The 19,842-nt window shown below is 42.4% G+C and overlaps 8 protein-coding genes across 8 annotated transcripts; 4 read left to right on the forward strand and 4 right to left on the reverse strand.

Annotated features, from left to right (window-relative positions):
• Positions 1 to 472: 472 nt before the first annotated feature.
• Positions 473 to 849, forward strand: BYT42DRAFT_609666 (uncharacterized protein; the record flags this gene model as incomplete). The annotated part of the gene is made up of 2 exons (XM_051571295.1): positions 473 to 539; positions 611 to 849. The coding sequence occupies 2 exons, from the start codon at positions 473 to 475 to the stop codon at positions 847 to 849; spliced, it is 306 nt and encodes a 101-aa protein (XP_051428435.1).
• An 88-nt stretch (positions 850 to 937) lies between these two features.
• On the forward strand, positions 938 to 2,006 carry BYT42DRAFT_23285 (uncharacterized protein). The gene is made up of 3 exons (XM_051562624.1): positions 938 to 1,313; positions 1,375 to 1,809; positions 1,868 to 2,006. Exons 1-2 carry the CDS (start codon positions 1,212 to 1,214, stop codon positions 1,747 to 1,749), a joined length of 477 nt encoding a protein of 158 aa, XP_051428436.1. The 5' UTR covers positions 938 to 1,211; the 3' UTR covers positions 1,750 to 1,809; positions 1,868 to 2,006.
• A 907-nt stretch (positions 2,007 to 2,913) lies between these two features.
• On the reverse strand, positions 2,914 to 4,237 carry BYT42DRAFT_23303 (uncharacterized protein). The gene is made up of 6 exons (XM_051562626.1): positions 4,206 to 4,237; positions 3,798 to 4,119; positions 3,642 to 3,719; positions 3,402 to 3,564; positions 3,215 to 3,322; positions 2,914 to 3,162 (listed from the first exon to the last, which is right to left on the reverse strand). The coding sequence occupies exons 2-6, from the start codon at positions 3,974 to 3,976 to the stop codon at positions 3,160 to 3,162; spliced, it is 531 nt and encodes a 176-aa protein (XP_051428437.1). The 5' UTR covers positions 3,977 to 4,119; positions 4,206 to 4,237; the 3' UTR covers positions 2,914 to 3,159.
• On the reverse strand, positions 3,640 to 4,726 carry BYT42DRAFT_552615 (uncharacterized protein). The gene is made up of 4 exons (XM_051566399.1): positions 4,453 to 4,726; positions 4,206 to 4,316; positions 3,798 to 4,119; positions 3,640 to 3,719 (listed from the first exon to the last, which is right to left on the reverse strand). The coding sequence occupies exons 1-3, from the start codon at positions 4,584 to 4,586 to the stop codon at positions 4,098 to 4,100; spliced, it is 267 nt and encodes an 88-aa protein (XP_051428438.1). The 5' UTR covers positions 4,587 to 4,726; the 3' UTR covers positions 3,640 to 3,719; positions 3,798 to 4,097.
• Positions 4,727 to 5,192: 466 nt separating this feature from the next.
• BYT42DRAFT_609668 (peptidase S8/S53 domain-containing protein) lies at positions 5,193 to 8,973 on the reverse strand (the record flags this gene model as incomplete). Its single annotated transcript, XM_051571296.1, has 17 exons — positions 5,193 to 5,621; positions 5,696 to 5,979; positions 6,058 to 6,217; positions 6,321 to 6,479; positions 6,575 to 6,612; positions 6,678 to 6,744; positions 6,805 to 6,832; positions 6,893 to 7,277; positions 7,341 to 7,466; positions 7,533 to 7,614; positions 7,675 to 7,747; positions 7,822 to 7,872; positions 7,938 to 7,981; positions 8,045 to 8,108; positions 8,170 to 8,203; positions 8,272 to 8,323; positions 8,401 to 8,973. The coding sequence occupies 17 exons, from the start codon at positions 8,971 to 8,973 to the stop codon at positions 5,193 to 5,195; spliced, it is 2,649 nt and encodes an 882-aa protein (XP_051428439.1).
• Positions 8,974 to 12,283: 3,310 nt separating this feature from the next.
• On the forward strand, positions 12,284 to 13,754 carry BYT42DRAFT_488254 (transmembrane amino acid transporter protein-domain-containing protein; the record flags this gene model as incomplete). The annotated part of the gene is made up of 3 exons (XM_051563861.1): positions 12,284 to 12,739; positions 12,822 to 13,098; positions 13,171 to 13,754. The coding sequence occupies 3 exons, from the start codon at positions 12,284 to 12,286 to the stop codon at positions 13,752 to 13,754; spliced, it is 1,317 nt and encodes a 438-aa protein (XP_051428440.1).
• Positions 13,755 to 13,773: 19 nt separating this feature from the next.
• Positions 13,774 to 14,641, reverse strand: BYT42DRAFT_552621 (ubiquitin-related modifier 1). Its single transcript, XM_051566400.1, has 3 exons — positions 14,482 to 14,641; positions 14,241 to 14,402; positions 13,774 to 14,179 (listed from the first exon to the last, which is right to left on the reverse strand). The coding sequence occupies exons 1-3, from the start codon at positions 14,511 to 14,513 to the stop codon at positions 14,062 to 14,064; spliced, it is 312 nt and encodes a 103-aa protein (XP_051428441.1). The 5' UTR covers positions 14,514 to 14,641; the 3' UTR covers positions 13,774 to 14,061.
• A 1,379-nt stretch (positions 14,642 to 16,020) lies between these two features.
• On the forward strand, positions 16,021 to 18,912 carry BYT42DRAFT_488553 (P-loop containing nucleoside triphosphate hydrolase protein; the record flags this gene model as incomplete). The annotated part of the gene is made up of 8 exons (XM_051563881.1): positions 16,021 to 16,321; positions 16,392 to 16,805; positions 16,880 to 16,938; positions 17,004 to 17,666; positions 17,740 to 17,887; positions 17,955 to 18,060; positions 18,125 to 18,705; positions 18,770 to 18,912. The coding sequence occupies 8 exons, from the start codon at positions 16,021 to 16,023 to the stop codon at positions 18,910 to 18,912; spliced, it is 2,415 nt and encodes an 804-aa protein (XP_051428442.1).
• Between the last annotated feature and the right edge of the window lie 930 nt (positions 18,913 to 19,842).

Below are 19,842 nucleotides of genomic sequence, written 5' to 3' on the forward strand. Positions count from 1 at the left end.
CGTGCTACTTGAGACGCTTGCAGTAGAAATTGTTCCCATCGTTTTCATCTCTGCACATGAAATTATCACAACGAATATTACTTGGCGTGACGCGACTTTATAGGTCAGTGTTCCAATTTCGTTTGTTTATCACTGACGCGGCATGAATTGAAGTTACCAATCTTTCTCTTTTCCTCTTTTTCGTTTTTTCCCCCTGCCGGTTTTTATTTTACGACGCATGGTTGACCATGATCGAAAAGGAAAAAAAAACGTGTCACGACACCTCCATTATCCGGTATGAAAAGATCATTCGGATGCATGAAAAGCTGTCTGAACATCTTTGCTTTTCTAGACCTCAATCCTACTTCATCCGATGACGATTCCAGCCCCCTCCCCCCTGAGTAATTCCAAAACGTGGTCCAAGGATCAAAACCGCTCACGCCAAAAAAAAAAAAAAGGCGAAAAGCGATGGAAGCCAGGGTAAGATTACAGAATGTCATTGTGTAACGCGATCTCATTTCTGCATTTAACCCTTGCAGGTCCGACATCCGCCCAAGAAGGTAGATAACTTAACTTGCATCCAGTTTACTTCCTGTGCTGAACTAAAAGATAATGATCTTCAATTGTGCAGGAGAAGCATCGTCATCTACTTCCAAAAAGACCAAGAACGAGATCAAGTTTGAACATGCGAACAAGAAACGCGGTGCCAAGCATGAAGCGAAGGCCAAAGAGGCGGAGGAAAAAGCGACGAAAAAGGCAGCGAATGGTGTTGCAGTTGTCTGTCCGACATGCCATCAACCTGGCCATAGCCGCTCCTCCAACAAAGCATGCCTAACTATTGCCCCAAGCGCATCAATGCAAGCGAGCTGAAGCAAACATCCATCATTAAAACTTCGCTCAAAAATACTTGCAGGAACGAAAGGTTTCATCGCCGAGTTACAGAAAGTCGTCGAGCATGTTCGCGATGTAACTTATATTGGTTCGCTCTTCGCCTTTCCGATGACCAAGATTCATTTTTTCTTCCAAGCATTCCCGTTTCCGGAAAAAGGTCGATCGCCACTTTTATCTACGAAAAGGCGGCTGGAGATCAGGAGCCGCACTAGCCCACTTCGATCGAGCGAACAGAAACCCTAGAAGTCCGAATTGATGAGCTCAATCAGGAACTCTCTCTTGGACCCAAGTCTGTCAAAGATCTGTCGCTCAATGCAAATCCCCACCAGTACAAACCATGGATGCGTCAAGTTCTTAATCGTATGGAGCGAAAAGTGTTTATTCAAGAACAAGACCCACAAACATTTGTTTCTTCTGCATATGTATCGAGAAATGTGCACGATGTAAGTAACGTTATTAATTTTAATTATTTTTGCACAGCTGATCGGTAAGTCATTTTATCAGATATTTAAGGGGAAGAATTTACCCAAGAGGGTCGTATCAAGCATGAACGTCGCGGTGCGTGATGCGATAAGGAACAAAACACATCTGCGGATACCCTTCAAGTGCAAGCCTACTGCGAGCGATGAATATAAGCGACTGATGAAGTTTGTCGAGGCCACGAAAACCGCAATCCAAGAGGAATGTTTCAAGCCTCTGAAATACACCGACCCTAAGGGTTGCAGGAGATATTCTCTGCTACCGGTGTATTCATTTCAAAAACGCCACATCGCGCTTGATGCTCAGTCATTTTCCAAGCTTCTATGCTCCAGTGGCATAACGAAAAGAACATTTCACAAGCAAAGAAGCTGCACGGTAAGAGTATTTTCGCTTTTTTAAGATGGAGAAGATTGGTTTTCCTGCGCTTGAAAGTCTGGAAACAGACCGCTGTATCTTTTGGTAACGTCGAATCACTTTTTGAAATCCCATCCCAACGTCATTGCTGATTGTTCAATAGGGATACAATTATCACTGATGGCACCGACGTGCAATTCGCTTTTAAGAAGCCGAAACGAATTACCCGGAGTTGACCCTGGGGTGACTGACGTTTTCGCGCTGTGGATGGTTCTGGAGCAGAAGCGCATCGAATTCGCAAGATCTCCACTCGCGAATATTACGATGTTTGCGGATATAACAAGGACACCTATAAAAGAAGGCAATACACAGAAAGCGCTCCGGAAGTGAAGATCATCGATAATCTACCAAGTCCACGTCCCACGTCTGACACAGGTAAATGGCAGCCAGCATGTCCCAATGACACGCCGAGTGATAAGAAGAATTCAATCATTGTTGCATATGGAAACGCCTCACTTTCGGGAACAATGAAGGGAAAGCTGAGAGCCCCAATTGCGTCAATCGTGAAAAGGTTGAAACAACTTTCTGGGCAAGAAAGGTAAGGAACGAACAAGAATTATCGAAGCGAAAAGCAATAAACATATTCATAAAAACGAATACATAGATGCCAGTCAGAGTGGTCATGATTGACGAATTCCTCACGTCACAGATATGCCCGACATGTCAAACAAGAAGAGTACAAAATTTGAAAGAACATGGTGATTCCGGGGCGAAAATTCATGCTATCATCATGTGTGAAACATGCAAGACGGTATGGAATCGGGATGTAATGGCAACGAAGAACATCCGTTCCGTTTTTTTATTCGTGGCGCGCAATCAAAATGAACGACCGACGCCATTCAAACGACCCACAACAAAACCGAATGCCGATGAATGCAAGACATCGGCGTCCAGTAGCAAGTAGCTTGCCGAAAGGCATTGGATTACTTTTTACTCAAGTATGTACACACAAAATCATTATCAGTGATTAAGATTAATTAGAACATGCGAAACTCGTTATTACTCCATTCTGGCCGGTAAGCCAAAGGACGTGATCGTTCTATGGATGAAAAGGAAGCGGTAGGATCGTTTCGATTAAGCCCATTCAATGCGTCTCTAACGGGAATGGTGGCTCGTGTCGGTGAGGTCGGTCGATCGGTGAGTGCAAAGACTGGCGCTGAGGCTGTATCTCGTATTTCCACGGTCGGGGACACCATATTTCTCGGACTCGGTTGCGAGGTGGCGGGATCGACGGTTGACAAAACATTGTTCGGATCAGGCTGAGGCGCGGGTCGTAATGTAGGGTCTATGGTAGATTTTCGCTTGGAATTTTTGGACATGTGGATAAAATCGAGTGAAGATTGATGTTGAGGATCATATTTGGAGTTTCGATATTGTATTGCCTAATCAACAATATCACTGTTTTGTCAGTTCCAATCATAGGACTTCCATAAGATGTATTTGAGTTTACCATGCCGCAGTTTTCGCAAAAGACTTGATTTGGAAGATGCTCGTGATCGACACGGAGCGCTTCTACGAGTAAAGTGGATTCAACAAGTGCAAACCACACGGTGAAAGCCTAGAAATTATGAGAATCCGTCATGCACACTGATATATACAGAATCACTGTTCAAGCATTTATAAAAAATCATACTTACATCTGATCTGTCGCCGATAAAACGGGTTGCTTTCAGGAGATTCATGGCGAGATTGACGACAAACGTGAGAATGAGACATATGAGTGATTTGCGAGCAATGTGCTCAATTATTCGATTTTGTCGATGCATCAGTGTGCGGGACATCAAAATATGCAAGTACAACCTGGAAATCGAACAATGAGCGGATATAAAGTTGACATTCTTCCTTTTTCTGCAGTGACACCGAACTTCTCTTCTTACCTTCGCACAAACATGCCACTCAAGAATAAATTCGCCAATGCATCGCCCACAAAGTTAAGAATAATAACAACGTCATTCCTAAAATTTAAATCCATTAAATTTTCTGTCAGTGCTCAAAATTCTGAGACTTTGAATTGATTCCGAGTATGTACGTACCATTCTGCCCAGCAGGAGATACCTTCCGCTTGTTTCAATTCCAGCTCATGCTGATAGGTTGAATGCAACCAAAGTTCGTACGGCCAATCGGCGAATCGAACTAGAATAAGCGCAATTCCCACCACTTTGATCCACAAAGAGTGGCGATCGGATTCCAAAATAATTAAACGCATAAACATGACGGTATAAAATAGTAGATACACTGTTTAGAAAGACACAATGTCTCGTTAGCGATGGAGCGATTCTTTTTCGGTTAGTGAGGTTCAGCGAGCTCCCAGATGGAATGGCTCGTTCCTCTATTTACCGACCAATATGCCATAATCTAGTGCACAGAACCCAAAAATAGTAATTAATACGACCCATCGGTGAATCAAAACCAAAAACCAGCACCTGGAATGGTAAACTTACGATATTAGAAGAGGGAAAATGGCACAAGCAGAGAGTTCGAAAAGCGGGATCAACCCGAAAATAAGTCGATGAACAAAAAATACAGCAACCTGAGTCATGTTCACTATATGACTACACAACAAAAAAAGGCACGTAGTCAGCATCCGTCAAGGCAGCCAATATTGTAAACAAGAGCAGGTACAAAAAAGGCCCAAGATCGCACAAACTGGTCCGAGCCTAAACGTTTCCTGGTCTGTTTCAGATTTACATTTTGCCACGAGTTCGCCGGTACTGTCTTAGACACACGAGAAAGTTACGAATGCATACAGCGACGGCAATCCACATGGCGATCATGTTGATGCGATCAACGACTCGTTCCGAGTAAGGTGAGAGCTGTATCATAATTTAGACTCGGATTGTCATTGAAAGACAAGGTTTTGTATGAAGTAGAATAATAAAGAAATCGAAAGAAAGAATATACGATGCTTTGCTGTTCACAAGAATAAAACAAGGCACCCAAAAAGAAAAAAAAAACATGGCAGCGGTCATTCAATTAGACGAATTAAGGTTTTCGTCAATGTTCAATGTTGGAAGCGGAATTTTGACCGTGGACGGATCCTTGGGAAACGCTCAGTCGATCTTGTATCCATCACCATGATCACTTTTTTCCTTTGTCCCATGTGGTACAGATAATAACTCGTTACCAACCAATATTTTTTCGGGCTGTGACTTTTTTTAAGTAGCATAGGCAGCGAGAAACAGTAAAATGTAACCATTTACTCCAAAGTTCTGCTGTTTTGGGTCCGGTCGCAAAAAATTATACTTCCAAACAGAGTGAGGGTGCGGAATTACGACCTCAACATGGTGTTGATCAACGAAAATCATTTAATATCTCTATGACATTACTTTGGAAACAAATAAGAATTTTTATAATATTACAGAAAATACAACCAGCTATTTCTAAATCCGCGGACGTTTTTCTTTAAACAACATGAGTGAAGCCCAATTTTATGATTTGACAAACACTCTGGGAGATTGCCAGGTTTCCCAGTCATTTGGATTGGTGGGATCGCCAAAAATTTTCAAGGCATACAGTTTAATATAGTAGATACCTTTACTCGCTCGTTGAATGATCTGCCCGCCATGAATATGTTGACGTATATTCTGATTTTCGTAAGGAGCATATCGACCGTCCCAGTGATAGGTGAACTCATAGTTTTCTTCACTGTGATCGTTCCGTGGAACCCATACTTCTTTGGTATGCAGTAGCTCCCCCAATGGTCTCCGATGCTGATCTAAAAGTTCGGCTTTCACTTGAGCTGTAGGACTACCCAGACGGCTAAAAATGTGGACGAGATCTCCTCTTGAAAAGTCGTACATCAATCTCTTTCTCGTTAACCGCGTGCCTTTCGGACCGCCTATGTACGGATATCCTTGCTAAAGAGAGAATCCAAGGAATGAAAACAAGAGAAAAAGAATTAACTATAAATGACGTTATCATTACTGCTTACCATTGTATCAAATAGCGGTAGATTGAATTGATTGCCTGTTGAGCCAAAGTATGGTATGTGAATCACATCTCTCGTGTGGTTTCTACCGAAAACGTGGATTTTCACAAACCCTCCATAAAGAAAGTGGGGAAGATCTGTAATATTCGGTTGCTCAAATTGAATTTGCACCGTGGCTTTTTGCCGTCCGCCCAGAAAAAACGTGTTTTTCTCAAATTTCACCGTGGCATTGGCGGCTTTGTAATGAGGGCTTTCCAAAGGCACTGAGCTTTCCTTGAAATCGTAGCCTACCGTAGAAGCACACGAATTAATTGTTGAAGCCAATATTCACGGTTCGTGCTACATGCTATGCCAGTAAAACGTACCATAAACGCCCATTGTTGGGATATGAGACAAGCGGTATAATTGTGGGTATATCGATTGGTTTTCAATGAGGAGAGTTCGATTGTTCCTAAAATGGCGAGTGTCATTCAGAGCCAGCTTTGCTGGAAGAATCAAACTGCGACTCTGGACAGAATCGTAAAGCTGACGATCGGTTCGTGAACAAAAAAGGGACATTTTTAGTGTTTTGCTATTTTTTTTTCATACAGTTATGCCTCTTTTTTCTTTTTCTTTCTCGAGCTCTTACTTGCACCAAGCCTGCTCCTTGACGAATGGGCGTCTCTGTATGATTGTGTTTTCGTCCATTAATAGGGCGCGCATGATTTAATATGGCTGCCGTGATTCTTCGCGGATCATGTTGCTTCGTAGCTTCCATATATAGGGCCAGACATCCAGCAAGATAAGGCTGCAAGGAAAATCGAGAAGCAGGGAGTTTCATTGTAAGTACGACTCTAACGCCGTTCTGGTAAATATTCTCTTTGATCGACGCAGCCTGCTTACCGTAGCCATGCTCGTGCCACTCATTGTTGTGTATCCACCTGTAAATCAGTCAACCCACGGATCAATCTTTCAGCAACGAATAAGATCATATAATCATTCGTACCCATCGATAACGGATAAGTGGAATAAATGTATCCCCCAACCGCCGCTATATCGGGTTTGAGGTGCAGCTGATCATGTGTAACGTGAATTTGGAATCTTCCAACTGCTCTGGAGTCATTCAAACCTACCTCTGCATCGGGACCAAACGTGGAGAATCTGTGACAACGGCGTTTCAATTTCACTAGAGTAACAAATATCCGCCATGCGAGCACTTACAAAGAGGGCTGGCCTGCGGTCTTGATATGCACCTTTTCTTCATCAAATCGTGCTTTCAGTGACACATTATGCTGCAATGCATGCAGCAACGACAGACTGCTTCCAGTGTTAAGAGTTATAACAGGGATGTGGATCTGTGGACTCGCTTCCAATTTTGCATATTTTTTCTTGGATTCGCTGCTGTGAAGAAAAATAATCCCTTCTGCTCCTGCTGCTTGTATATTGCGAGCTTTGACTGAAGCACTGCACAGGCCTTCTTCCACGCTGGCAATAAGACCTCGCAAGCTTCTCAATAAGGGTCGACAAGCGGTCTCCTTGACAAGGGTTATGCCAACGTTTGGCCCCACCGGGAAACGGAGCAATTTGTTTCCGCCAACGGAATAATCTAAAAAAACGGAACGCTTGAGTGTACTTCATCTGCATTTCTGATGCTGCAGTGAACACTCACTCAAGGTATCAACAGCCGATCCGTTGTGGACCACATGAAATCGGCGTACCCATCGTTCATTGATATCCACCGAGGCAACCGATATAATATGATGGCCAATGGATGGAGAAGGCGTCCTTGCAATACCTGAAACATATATTTTAGCTCAACAGATGCTATTCCAAACGTGACTCCACGGTGGCCCATACTGACCATCACGGCCTTCATTTCCTTGCGCGACTACGACCATGACGCCACGATCAACAATGTTGGATAAAGCCACCGCTAAAGCATCCTGATACCTTGTGAGCCAAGTTATGCACGTCTTTCATATTCGCACTTTTTGCTCTTTCACCTCCTCCCAAGCACTTTCACCGCCACCTAACGAGAGATTGATAATGTTCATCCCAGCTACGACGGCTCTTTCCCTGGTTGAAAACGTCGTTTTTTTAGTCTCACGATGATAAGCCATTGATCCCATAACAAAAGAAACTAAACCCACGCTGCTTCAAGGATAATGTCATCATCTGTTTCGCCATCGCACCCAAAAATTCTATTTGAATGGTCAATTATTTCAAATTCTGCTTTCTACGTTGGAGAGATACATTGATGTATTACCGCCACACACCCAATTTGGAACGAGGCGCCACGCCTTCAAATTGCTGCAAATCCCAAATTCAACTGTGAGTATTGAGAGTTGCTGCATGGATCCAATATATAATTACTTGTATAGTATCGTTGGCAGCTAAAATACCAGCGACGTGGGAGCCGTGACCGTCACACACGTCTCTACGGTAATTTTCACCCGTCAGCATTTTGGCAGTTGTGAAAGATTTTATGCAACACTTACCTGGGATCATCATCAGGTTGAGCCACGTCACTATCTATATTATTTTGGTTACTGTTGTCTATGAAATACGCGCAAGCGCGCCCGTCATGCAATCGAGCTTACTGCCATAATCGTCGCCAACGAGATCATAACCTTGCTCGATCAGACAACCTGGCTGAAGATTAAATGACAAAAGTCAATTTCGATTTTCTATTTTGTCCAAATGAGACCAGCAAATGCGTTCATGTTTACCCCGAAGCATCCACCTAGTGCTGGATGCATATAATCGACGCCTGTATCCAGGATACCAATCTTAATGCCTTTCCCATACCAGCCCTTGTTTTTCATCGTTGCTACACCGGTCATGGAGTGGGCAATATCGAGATTGGCCTTGCCGTTGTAAGTGAGAGAGTCGGCCTTGATCGTTCTCGGTCTCGAATATTTTTTGCCGGCCCAATAGCGATGTACAAAAGGTAACCTCTCGCGACTGTGAGACAAAAACATGGAAGGTTTGAAATCGTATGGATTGGGTGTGATGGGTGCCGATGTACTATTGCTTGTGATCGTAGTCGTTGCTGGCATGATAACAATCGACATGGCATTGATGACATTTTGAAAGCGATAACGCACCGTAAAATTCACACCTATCTCATGCATATAGTTGATGAATGCATCTTGCTCTTCTTTGACAGCCGTTATGTTGTCAGGTGACGAAGAAAACTGAATAGTAAATCGTTGAGGCGCATTTGTATGGTTCGAAGAGGAAGATAATGACGATGATGCCACTAACTGAAGAAAAAAGAACAGGGCCCAAATCCGTAGCATGATCATATTGCAAGAAAAAAAAATGGCGCTACGATGGGCTTGAATGTTTTTGTATCAATTTCATCGGTATGAAACGTTCACATTGGTTGAAATGAAAATCAACACGATCGAGACTTGCATTCTTTGGAAAATGATACCTTATCGTTAATCCTTGAAAAAAGGGACTTGCATCGCAAAGACAGACATCATAATTTTGAATGTCTTGTAATATAATGGTTCTCCATAACTAAATTAATGATCCTTGTCAAAGATGTATTATATACTGTCATGCATCTAATACAAACATGTCACAGAGTTGACGAATACGATCCCGACCCTAGAACTTGTATAAAAATTATCTGTTCCACATTCTATCTTGAATTTACTTGGCGGATATCTTTTGTTTGATTTGTTAATTTTACCATTAACCAGTATTTCAATTTTTGTACGCATATGAAGATATCAGTTCACTTTTCGAAAAAAAAAATCCCAGTAGATGAATATCAGAAAACGAAGCTGCATCATTGCTTCTTATTCACAACAAAATGCCCTTCATCTGATTATTATCATAAATTATGGTTTTGAACAAGCGACAATGGTTCGCCTACCATTGCAGCATGTCTCCATGACACACCTTATTCAACTTAAGTCACGAAAAATGGAGAAGCAACAGGCTACATATGACAGAAGTCAGATAGATCAAAAAAATCTTGGACAATGATAACAAACTGAATTATGTAATTAACAAGAGATAAAAAGTTAAATAGCAAATTATATGACAGTATATTAAGAAATTGATGCAATTAACGTGCTCGTAAATATCGGCAGGTTTTTGTTGACCAGGAAAACCAGCCAGATGGGCAGGACGAATTAGCAGTATCGTTCATCGCTGGTTACTGTAGATAGCAGCGCCGAAGCCGTAGACGGTTGGTATCTTTGGCATCCAAATGAGGAAGCTCAAAATATTAACTGCAATACGATGCATGGAAACATACAAACAAACCAGTTGGAATATTCCGTGGAATTGGGAAGCTCCATTTTGGCAAACTGCCAAGCGATATCGTAGATAAGGTTCAAGATCAGTGCACGCCCCGATTGGACAATATTGCAAGCGGAGTATTTTCTATCCAATGTCATGCTAGATGTTCCTGCGTGCTTATGACGCCAGTTGTTCAAGGGGTTACATATGGCATGACCTGTGTGATGCACAATGCTCTCAAAAAGCAAAACGATCACAAAACGTGGTAATCAACGTAAAGTACAGAAGGATACGATGTGATACCCGATCACTGAAATCTCCCATGTGTTACCTGTAACTCGTGTGACGCACCTTTAACGACGTCAGTTGCACAATTCGGGCCGGTTCCCGCAGTTTTGATATTCAAGGGTAATCATTCGGAAATGGCCTACGACACAGCGATACATTGGGATTGGCTTTTTATGTGAGAAACCTGTTGGTTGTAACTGTCCAAGCTTTGCCAAAGTTGTGAATGTCATTTATGGATGTACTCAAAGTAAATATGTAAGAGCCTGAATAACTTGATTTGATGCTCGATGACCGGTGCGACTGTACGCCAATACTGGGTTTTTGCGCACTCTTTCCCTAATGGCTTCAGCGTGAGAAAATACCCTTGACTCGGCGACTGGGGCACCATTTGCTCACTTGTGAATGATTGGTACGCGCCGACTAGTGCAGTGTTGTTGACTGTCATGGCAACTGTTCATCATTTTACACTATCAATGAAACACACCAGTGGGAACAAGGGCTGTCTCAGAGGTGGAGTTACTGCAATAATAACTCTTAATTTTTTTTATCTCAGTTTTTTCGTTCTTTTTTTGTTTCGTGGGGAAACGGAGCGAGTCTTCGCCAATGAGGTTTCTGAAAGCAACTTAACTCAATGCACTAGAGCGAGATCCATGTGACAAAATACTATCCTGATGCACTGATACGGAAGCTATTGTCACGGTGGCTTAAAACCATCTCCGTTGTGGCAAGAAAAGAAAAAACCTGACTCAATTCGATCAAAACCCAAAGTGTAGTACACAAGGAGAAGGATGAATGAAATAAAAAATTAGTCGCACGAATTTTAAAAATTGTCAGAATCCAAGACAATCAACTTTTGCAGGTTCATAATATCACTGAGTGACAGGAAATAATTCTTATGAGGAGCAGTATTGTCAAGGAAAAAGATGGTAGTTTGGCTTGATAGCACGGAAAATGGCGCATCACATGTGCTGGGTTAGACTGAATCTTATTTTTCCCAATTTGCATCATTTATCGATTGATCACTGGGAGCACAGCAGCGCCGGAAAAAGATTTGCACTGGAAAGCGTTAGTTTCTGACTGTCAATTGAAAAAAAGAACCATAAATGGTTAAAAACTGACTTACAAATAAAATTCGCCGTTCAAAACCTTGCCATGTCTGGGATCGTCGATCTAACACAATCCGCGGACATAAATGTTAATGAAATTGGCAGTCCAACAAATTGAAATGCCTTGGACAACACCAGTAACCAATAGCCACCATGTCTTAAATTGTTTTGCGGGAATGACACCCATTTCAAAAAAGTATATTGGTCCCTGGAAAGGTTTGTGCTAATATAACCTTATTGGCGACGATGTCATAGTCACGCTACGCATGTAACTTTTTTTTTTAGGTGCCCCCATCGTGAGAGAAAACATGCTGTCTTGATGGGCCCATTGGTTCGACTGTGGGAATATGGCCCTTTCGTACCACATCACATTTTACTCGTCTTGGCATTTCGTATTACTAGTAAGTCATTTTCTACCCCATGTCCATTGTTTTATGAATTACAAATGGATCTGCATGTTTGTAATGGATCGGCAACTGTGAATTCTACACCTTTTTTTTCTGTCATTCACAAAGTAGAATTTGGGTATCATTCTGATTTTTTTCTTCCCCGCTTTGTGCGTCCATGGTTAAAGGTCTGTTTTTTCGACTTTACCAAAAAATGCAATGAGCTGAAATCGATTCATCTTATGATGCGCCGCAGTTGAACCACTCATCTTGCGTTGTCTATAAGCTAGTGTCGATTTCTACCGGAGATTCAGTGGTAGCGCAGCTGTGGCGACGTTTCAGTATATAAAGTGGAGAAAATTTTTCGAGTTGCAAAAGATCTTTTTTTTTTTTTTTTGTTTTCCTTTGCTTGCCCATACGTATTTCTTTGTTATATTATTTATTTACACCCATTATTCTTTGTATAAGATATACAAATATACATATCCTCCTTGTACTTGTTTGTTTTTTTTTATTCTCTCTGATCGACATATATATCACCCAAATCAATTCTGATGGCGGTTGAACAAGAAATGTCTGAATATCCTTCGTCTCATGCGGCGTCGGGAAGTTTCAAAGTTGAAGAAACGACCGTTGACAACTACTCAGAAGACGACCGTAATTCCAGCATCAACGAATTCGGCCACGGCAAAGGCGCGTTCACCACTGCGTATTTTAACGTGACATGTGTCGTCGCCGGTACCGGTACATTGGGTCTTCCAAATGCCTTTGCCACTGGTGGGTGGCTCGGTATCCTCATCTTACTCTTGGCCTACGGCATGGCTGTATACAGCGGCGTCGTTCTGATTCGTTGTCTCTACTATAAGCCGGGTCAAAGGTTGCACGATTACAAAGCCATGGGCACTGCCGCGTTTGGATGGGTGGGCTACGCCGTCGCTTCCGCTCTTCATTTCCTTAATCTGTTCGGCTGTCCTGCACTTTACTTGGTGTTGGCGGCCGGCAACTTGAATCAACTATTGGCCAATACGGTACGTTGATAATATTTGTCAAACATATTAATTGGATAGTATCACTGATTTTTGATTTATTTTTTGTTTTGATGATGTATAGAAAGGAGCATTAACACAACAATACTGGACCATCATTGTTGGTGCTTTCTTGCTGATTCCTTCATTAATTATGAAGACATTGCGTGAAGTAACATCCATTGCCGCTATTGGTGCTGTTTGTACAATGATCGCGGTGTTTATCGTCGTCGTTCAAGCACCAATGGACCACAATGCTAACCCTCAACGTGAGGTTCATACGGATGGTGTCATCTGGACTGGTTTCCCGTCGGCACTTTCCACCATTGCTTTCTCCTTTGGCGGTAACAATACCTATCCACGTAGGTTTTGAGAAACAATTTTACAAATAGTGGAACTTTCAAACTGATCCGTTGATTGTTTCAATTCAATAGACGTTGAACACGCCTTGGCTAAACCTCATCAGTGGAAATGGGCTCTTTTGGCCGGTTTATCTACATGTACGGCCTTGTATTTCTTGACCGCGGTTCCTGGTTATTGGTCCTATGGTGACAAGACAAAGTCTCCTATTTATGATTCGCTTCCGGAAGGCGCGGGCAAGACGATCTCCATGATCGTGATGACAATTCACGTTATCTTTGCTATTCCGATCTACACCACGTCATTTTCGCTCGAATTCGAACGTTGGACGCGGGCCGATGAAGCGCGACTTGGCAAACTGGGTGCTTGGATCGCTCGCGCGGTTATTCGTACTTGTACCATGGCGATTCTCGTGATCTTGGCCGTGTTTATTCCGTATTTCGACGATTTCATGAGTCTTATCGGTGCACTTGCCAATTGTGGTCTGGTTTTCTTACTACCGATTCTGTGCTATCTGCGGCTCACGGGTATCCGCAACAAGCCGATTTATGAACTGGCCTTCTGTGCGCTGACCATTTTCCTCGGTATCATTGGCTGTGTCTTTGGTACCATTGATGCCATCAAGGCACTCATCAAGGATTTCAATTCTGGCAACTAGAAATCTCTTGCAATTTTCCATTTCTTCATACCATTCTATGCCCATTTATTTATCTACGCGGGTGCTTTTTAATGTAACAATCTTTTTTCTTAGAATGTAAATAATGTAAAAAGGATTCTGAAAAAGTCCACACACCATAATAAACAACAAAAAGTAGAATATACACAAAATGTGTTGTTTTGGTCGTCTCGGTTCAATTTGATTATTTGTACGATCAATTTCTTGTTTCGGATATCGTTGATAAGCAAGTAAAAGAAGAATAAAAAGCGGGCGTCATTGTTCATTGTATTCCGGCATGGCGATTCCTTTAACCACCGTGCAAAGTGCTAATGAAAACAATTTCGTCGTTATTCTGGAGCTCGTATTCCAACTCGTCACATAACTCCCAGTCGACATTATTAATCAAGACAAGAATACCCGGTCGCCTAACATATTACCAAATTAGATCCTGATTTGCTTCCCGTAAGAGTCGTCATTGCCACTTACACTGTATCTTTATCAACAAAAAGATCTTTCTTATCGGTCATCAAGTTATCGCGAATGTGAAGGATGAGGGTCTGCAATGTGGTGGGCTGTCCATTCTCTGACTGAGCGGGAAGAGTAATCTTATGCTTTCTTTCGTTGTTAAAAAGCAGCTCCATGCCGCCACTATAATGAAAGGAAAAAGAAAAAAAAGGAAGCGTCAGTAGTTATCAGCAGAGAGTTGTGGAGACCCGAGACAATTTACCTGAATTCCACGTTCACTGTAATGGTTGCCATGATGTAGTAATAGAGTGCCACCAATGCTTTTTTGGCTGTAGTTGCCCTTTTTGAAGCTCTGACAAGCCACTGCTGAACTGCATTTGTCTTTCAGATAACTCCGACCAACCCAATTCAAGTCACACCGTTTCTCGTGCTCATCAACCTAATCTCAAATATGCCTGTAGCAATTGTAGCGTATGCTGCCTTTTTGTTATCATGACGAATAAGACTTTGAGGAATATGATTGTGTCAATTTGACAAAGATGCTTTTAATATATGCAGAAATGTATGTTCTCACATGCTGGGTCATTCAAGCCAAGTGTTTATTATTTCACTGGATCAAGAGACCGATTTCATATCATAACATCGATTGAACTTTCGAGAATTGTAACTTCTGCCATATATTACGAACCCATAATTTCTAGCAATAGGAAACGATTTTCTTAAGAATCTGCTTGATGCAATGAGTCGTTTTAAATCCATCGACGTGAAAGTGATAAGAAAGTGGATATACCAACTAGAAGGAACGATTCATCGCATTTGAGTCGAGGGCTTCTTTATGATGCGAGACGTCTTGTAGAATGGGTCAAGGTAAATGTAAAGCTGGTGGACACGTTTAATTTTAAAAAGAAGGATACAAAAATCAGCCGCAGACATGCACAGTCTTTGCTGCTTTTAGAACTTGTAGATCCTTGGAGTACTCAAAACTATGATGACTCCTTGGCATTAACCGTCGATGCGGTATTTAATGGAATCCCGGGTTGTCACTTTATTGTGTTTAGTGTCACCGTGGATAAATGATTTTGCTTTGCAATGTGAAGTTACACAGGATATTGTCGGTGGCAGTTCAAGCAATGGCGATACAAGTCGGTTGGAGGTATCCTCCAAATGATAGTCCCATGACCGCTTCATAAATGCTTCCTAGACCCTGCTCCATATTGTAAGCGTCCTATTCACTGAAAAAAACAGCACGAACAGAAACTTACACAGAACATTGACTTTCAGAGAGGAATAGTACAATATCGGTTTCACTTGCAGCCATTCGAGCAGGCGCATCGGTATTTGCAGTAAAATAATAAGTGGTTGGATCCCAATATTTCAAACTGTATCTGATCTACATTTGATGCGCCAATACGTTGTCCAAGGGAGGATGCTTCTTGGCTTGTTCGTGCATGTCATGAACTATTATGCGTGACGTTTGTTGGTTCCGACCATTGTCCGACCGTTTTTTTTCCCTTATTTTCGAAACTTATTTTTTTTTTTTTCGCTTTCTTTTCTTTACGCTCAGTTGAATTCTAACAATCAGAACACTCGACAATTCATGATGGTGGCGGAACAAGAGGATAGCTCGGTCTATCCTTTTCCTCCCTTTTACTCAGCAGGCATATTCACCTGGGCAACGCCCTTTTTTATAGCACCGACGTTACTGCTCGCTACGATTGTTATTTTCGGAGGTGTTCGGTTTTTACAAACTCGCAATAGATATTGGGCCGAAATCAGTCGCAATGCACCCACACCACAACGCATGTCGGCTTTGGGGCGTCTTCTTTTGATATTGAGTATTGTTGTGGCGGCCAGTTTTCTCGGGGATACAGTCGTAATCGTTGCACGAGCGTTCATCGAAGGTCATTGGTTGTCAACAATGCTTGCTTACTACGTTGGCGTATCTTGGTTAGCTTGGGCAATCAGCATCGCTTGCCTTTTGGATAATACGCACAAGTTCTTTAAATGGCATTGGTCTCAGTACGGTTTCTGGAGCGTGGCTATTGTCTGCGAAACCACGGTCGCATGGCTTTGGGCAGTAGGCGTTTTCCACCCAAGACCTGGTAATTGCAATTCGTCATTTTTTCGATCAAAACGCACGTAGAACTAAACGTTTTTCTTTGAAACCATTAGGAACCATATTTAGCATTTACGACAAGCTTTTGTTGATCATATTTCTTGCTCGTTATGTCACTGAAATTTTCATCTTCATCCTTTCGTTGGTGCACATGTTTACGCAGCCTGTTGATGTATCGGAACGTCAATCGTTATTGTCCTCAACTGCTACAGCCTACGGTACTATTCCCAGTCCATCGGCTACGGGCGCCGCTACTGGAAGCAAATCCGGTACAGACCAGAATGCCAGTGCATTCTCAGGATTCTTCAAAAAGCTAGGAAGAGTGCTTCCTTTCATTTGGCCCGAAAAAGACCGCCGTCTTCAATTCTTCGTCTTTGTCTGCTTTCTCTTGATGGTCTTTGGACTTGTGATTAATATCTTTACCCCGTTACAAATCGGTAATGTGGTTGATCAGTTGGGCGAAGGTCCAGGTAAGCAGGATGGATATGATCTTTGATTTTGGGGATGAGTCATGAGTCAACTCACTAATGGCGACCTTACAAAGGTAAATTTGCGTGGGCGACGGTTCTTGCTTATGTCGGATTGAGATTCCTTCAGGGTGGTGTAAGTGAACATTTTTTCTTTTCTAAATATGGTTTGGATGATGCTGACGGATCACGGCGGTATAGTCGGGCCTCATACAAGCAGCACAAAATTGGTTATGGATTCCCATTGGACAATACACAACTCGCGAGATTTCGATCAAAATGTTCAGCCATCTTCACAGCTTGTCGCTTCATTTCCATATCAATCGCAAAACCGGTGAAGTACTTCGTGTAATGGATCGTGGCACCAACAGTGTGGTTCAGCTCTTGTCACAGATCGTTTTCCAGGTGTTCCCAGCTTTGGCCAATATCCTAATCGCTGTTGTCGTATTCACTTTCCGTTTCTCCCCTCCGTTTGGTCTCATCGTATTTACTACCATGGGTCTTTATCTCCTTGTGACGATCCGATTGACCGAATGGCGTACGAAATTCCGACGTGATATGAATGAATTGGATAACTATGCTCGATCCAAAGCGGTGGATTCCTTGCTCAATTTTGAAACCGTCAAATACTATGGAAACGAAGATTTTGAGACCAATCGCTACAAGGACGCTATCATTGAGTACCAAAAGGCTGATTGGAAATGCTCCATCTCGTTGAACGTGCTCAATCTTGCTCAGAACGCGGTGATCACCGCTGGCCTTTTGGCAGGTAGTTTATTGTTTGCTTGGGAAGTCTCGCAAGGTACGCTTACGTCCGGTGATTTTGTCGCCTTCAATATGTATATGATGCAACTGTATACACCGGTAAGTGATGATCGGGTAGATAATTTATTCAAACAACTCTTTTCTAATCTTGGATTTGCGTTTGCTTCTGTAGTTGCATTTCTTTGGCACCTATTATCGTATGATTCAAATGAATTTCATCGATATGGAGAAAATGCTTGCACTTTTCGACGAACATCAAACTGTTCAAGATGCACCCAATGCTACTGATTTGGCAGTAACGGATGGCCGTGTCGTTTTCGGTAAGCACAATACTAGCTTTATCCATCATGGCCACCTTCACTTATGACAAACCATGTATTTTTTCAGACAAGGTGACATTTGGTTACGACGAACGTCAAATGGCGCTCAAGGATATTTCATTTTCTATTCCCAAAGGTGCAACGGTTGCCTTGGTGGGACCTTCTGGCGGAGGGTAAGTCATAAACGGGTTGACTAAAAAAGGGCAAGATAAATTAATGGGATGGTTGATGCAATAGCAAATCCACGATTCTGCGTTTGCTTTTCCGTTTCTATGATCCTACTTCGGGTCATATTTATATTGACGGTCAGGATATTTCTCAAGTCAAGCAAGCATCACTGCGGAAAAATATTGGCGTGGTGCCTCAGGATACGGTGCTTTTCAACGATACAATTTTGTACAATATTCAATACGGTGATGTGAATGCGCCAGAAGATAAGGTGTACAATGCGGCCCGAGCGGCGCAGATTCACAACAAGATTTTGACCTTCCCTGACGGGTATGAAACCAAGGTTGGTGAACGCGGTCTTCGCTTGAGTGGTGGAGAAAAGCAGCGTGTCGCTATTGCGCGTACGATCTTGAAAGATCCTCCGATTATTTTATTGGATGAAGCTACGAGTGCTCTGGATACAACGACCGAACGACATATTCAGGACGCATTGTCTGTGATGACCAAAAATCGTACCACGCTTGTGATTGCTCATCGTCTGTCAACTATTGTAAACGCCGATCTGATTTTGGTCATCAAAGATGGTACGGTGGTGGAATCCGGTAGTCACGATGAATTGATAAAGCAAGCGGTTGCCAACCATCATCAAGGTAAAAGAAAAAAAAAACTAGAGGGATATGCTCATCATGCGGTCTCACTGACGTTTTGTTGCAGGTGTCTATTATGATATGTGGCAAAAACAACTTCATGATGAAACGGAAATCATTCAAGAAGAAGGCACGGCGACGCCCGAACCGAGTACTTCCAGTTCCACTCAAGGATCTTCCAAAAAAGTGGCGGGAAAGACCAAACAATAATCTGATCATTCAATCATCCCTGCTCATAGATTGTAGACGCTCAAAAAAAAGAATGTCACCACTTTTCAGTTTTTTTCGGACGCACTGATGTTGCGCAGAAGCAATATTGTAACTACTTTTACTTATCATTCCAATAAACTCCTCTTGTAAGATAATCCGAAGTTCCATCTCCGTGTTTCCTATGTGAAGCTACACGATACCCACAAAATGACTCTCAAAGACGTCCATCCGAATCGTTGTGTTTTATGCTGATCGTTTTTCGTGACTGGTACTATTGCACAAAAAAAAAGATGCAGATCACAGAATATTGGGTTTTGGGTGGAATGAAGAATCTTCCCCATCCAATCAACTCATCCTTTTCATGTGTCAGGAGTTGCGGCTTTACGCCGACTGGTTGGCGAGCCTAACTGGATTAGACGCTATTGTATTTCGCGTGGGCCCGTGTCACTCTTCTGTGAGAAATCGATCAAGTTTGTTTCAGCAAAAAAGTAGCCTGCGAACTCTTGATGAACACTGTGCAAAAATTTCAAGGTGTCTCCAAGGCATAAAAACCTGATAAAGTTTATCAACATAAACAAAGTAACATGATCATAAATTTCATGATAAGGACGGGGGGTACTACAGTGTATGGTATGAGAATGATCCAAGAACCTTCCGCAGGGGGGAAATTATGCGTTTCATTCTGCATACATATCAGGATCATGACGCTGTCAATACTTCATATTCACTTCACCCCACTAGCGAGAACAAGGGAAAAATACCAACATACTGCACTGCTTCCCTTGAATGTTCAAGGATCAAGAAAAATATGCACTCAGTTTCATTTGAACAACGGGGAACATCTGGACTTTGTGTTGCAGTCACTCCCACGATGAAAGTTGAAAACATTCACACGTCATTGGCATTGTTTTTGGATCATTCGAGATGCAT

Source organism: Radiomyces spectabilis (assembly GCF_025331425.1).
Source record: "Radiomyces spectabilis strain NRRL 2753 chromosome Unknown BYT42scaffold_1, whole genome shotgun sequence".
In the NCBI taxonomy this organism is placed as follows: domain Eukaryota; kingdom Fungi; phylum Mucoromycota; class Mucoromycetes; order Mucorales; family Radiomycetaceae; genus Radiomyces; species Radiomyces spectabilis.

Coding starts and splice junctions, on each gene's coding strand:
- BYT42DRAFT_552621 (XM_051566400.1), bottom strand. CDS start 14,513: ATGGCAACCATTACAGTGAACGTGGAATTCAG. Junction 14,403..14,481: donor ACAGTGAACGTGGAATTCAG/GTAAATTGTCTC, acceptor CTTTCATTATAG/TGGCGGCATGGAGCTGCTTT. Junction 14,180..14,240: donor TTTGTTGATAAAGATACAGT/GTAAGTGGCAAT, acceptor GTAATATGTTAG/GCGACCGGGTATTCTTGTCT.
- BYT42DRAFT_23285 (XM_051562624.1), top strand. CDS start 1,212: ATGCGTCAAGTTCTTAATCGTATGGAGCGAAAAGTGTTTATTCAAGAA. Junction 1,314..1,374: donor TATCGAGAAATGTGCACGAT/GTAAGTAACGTT, acceptor TCATTTTATCAG/ATATTTAAGGGGAAGAATTT.
- BYT42DRAFT_552615 (XM_051566399.1), bottom strand. CDS start 4,586: ATGATACAGCTCTCACCTTACTCGGAACGAGTCGTTGATCGCATCAAC. Junction 4,317..4,452: donor CGGCGAACTCGTGGCAAAAT/GTAAATCTGAAA, acceptor TTTGTTGTGTAG/TCATATAGTGAACATGACTC. Junction 4,120..4,205: donor ATTTTCCCTCTTCTAATATC/GTAAGTTTACCA, acceptor TCTGTGCACTAG/ATTATGGCATATTGGTCGGT.
- BYT42DRAFT_23303 (XM_051562626.1), bottom strand. CDS start 3,976: ATGTTTATGCGTTTAATTATTTTGGAATCCGATCGCCACTCTTTGTGG. Junction 3,720..3,797: donor ATCTCCTGCTGGGCAGAATG/GTACGTACATAC, acceptor TTTAAATTTTAG/GAATGACGTTGTTATTATTC. Junction 3,565..3,641: donor AGTGGCATGTTTGTGCGAAG/GTAAGAAGAGAA, acceptor TTCGATTTCCAG/GTTGTACTTGCATATTTTGA.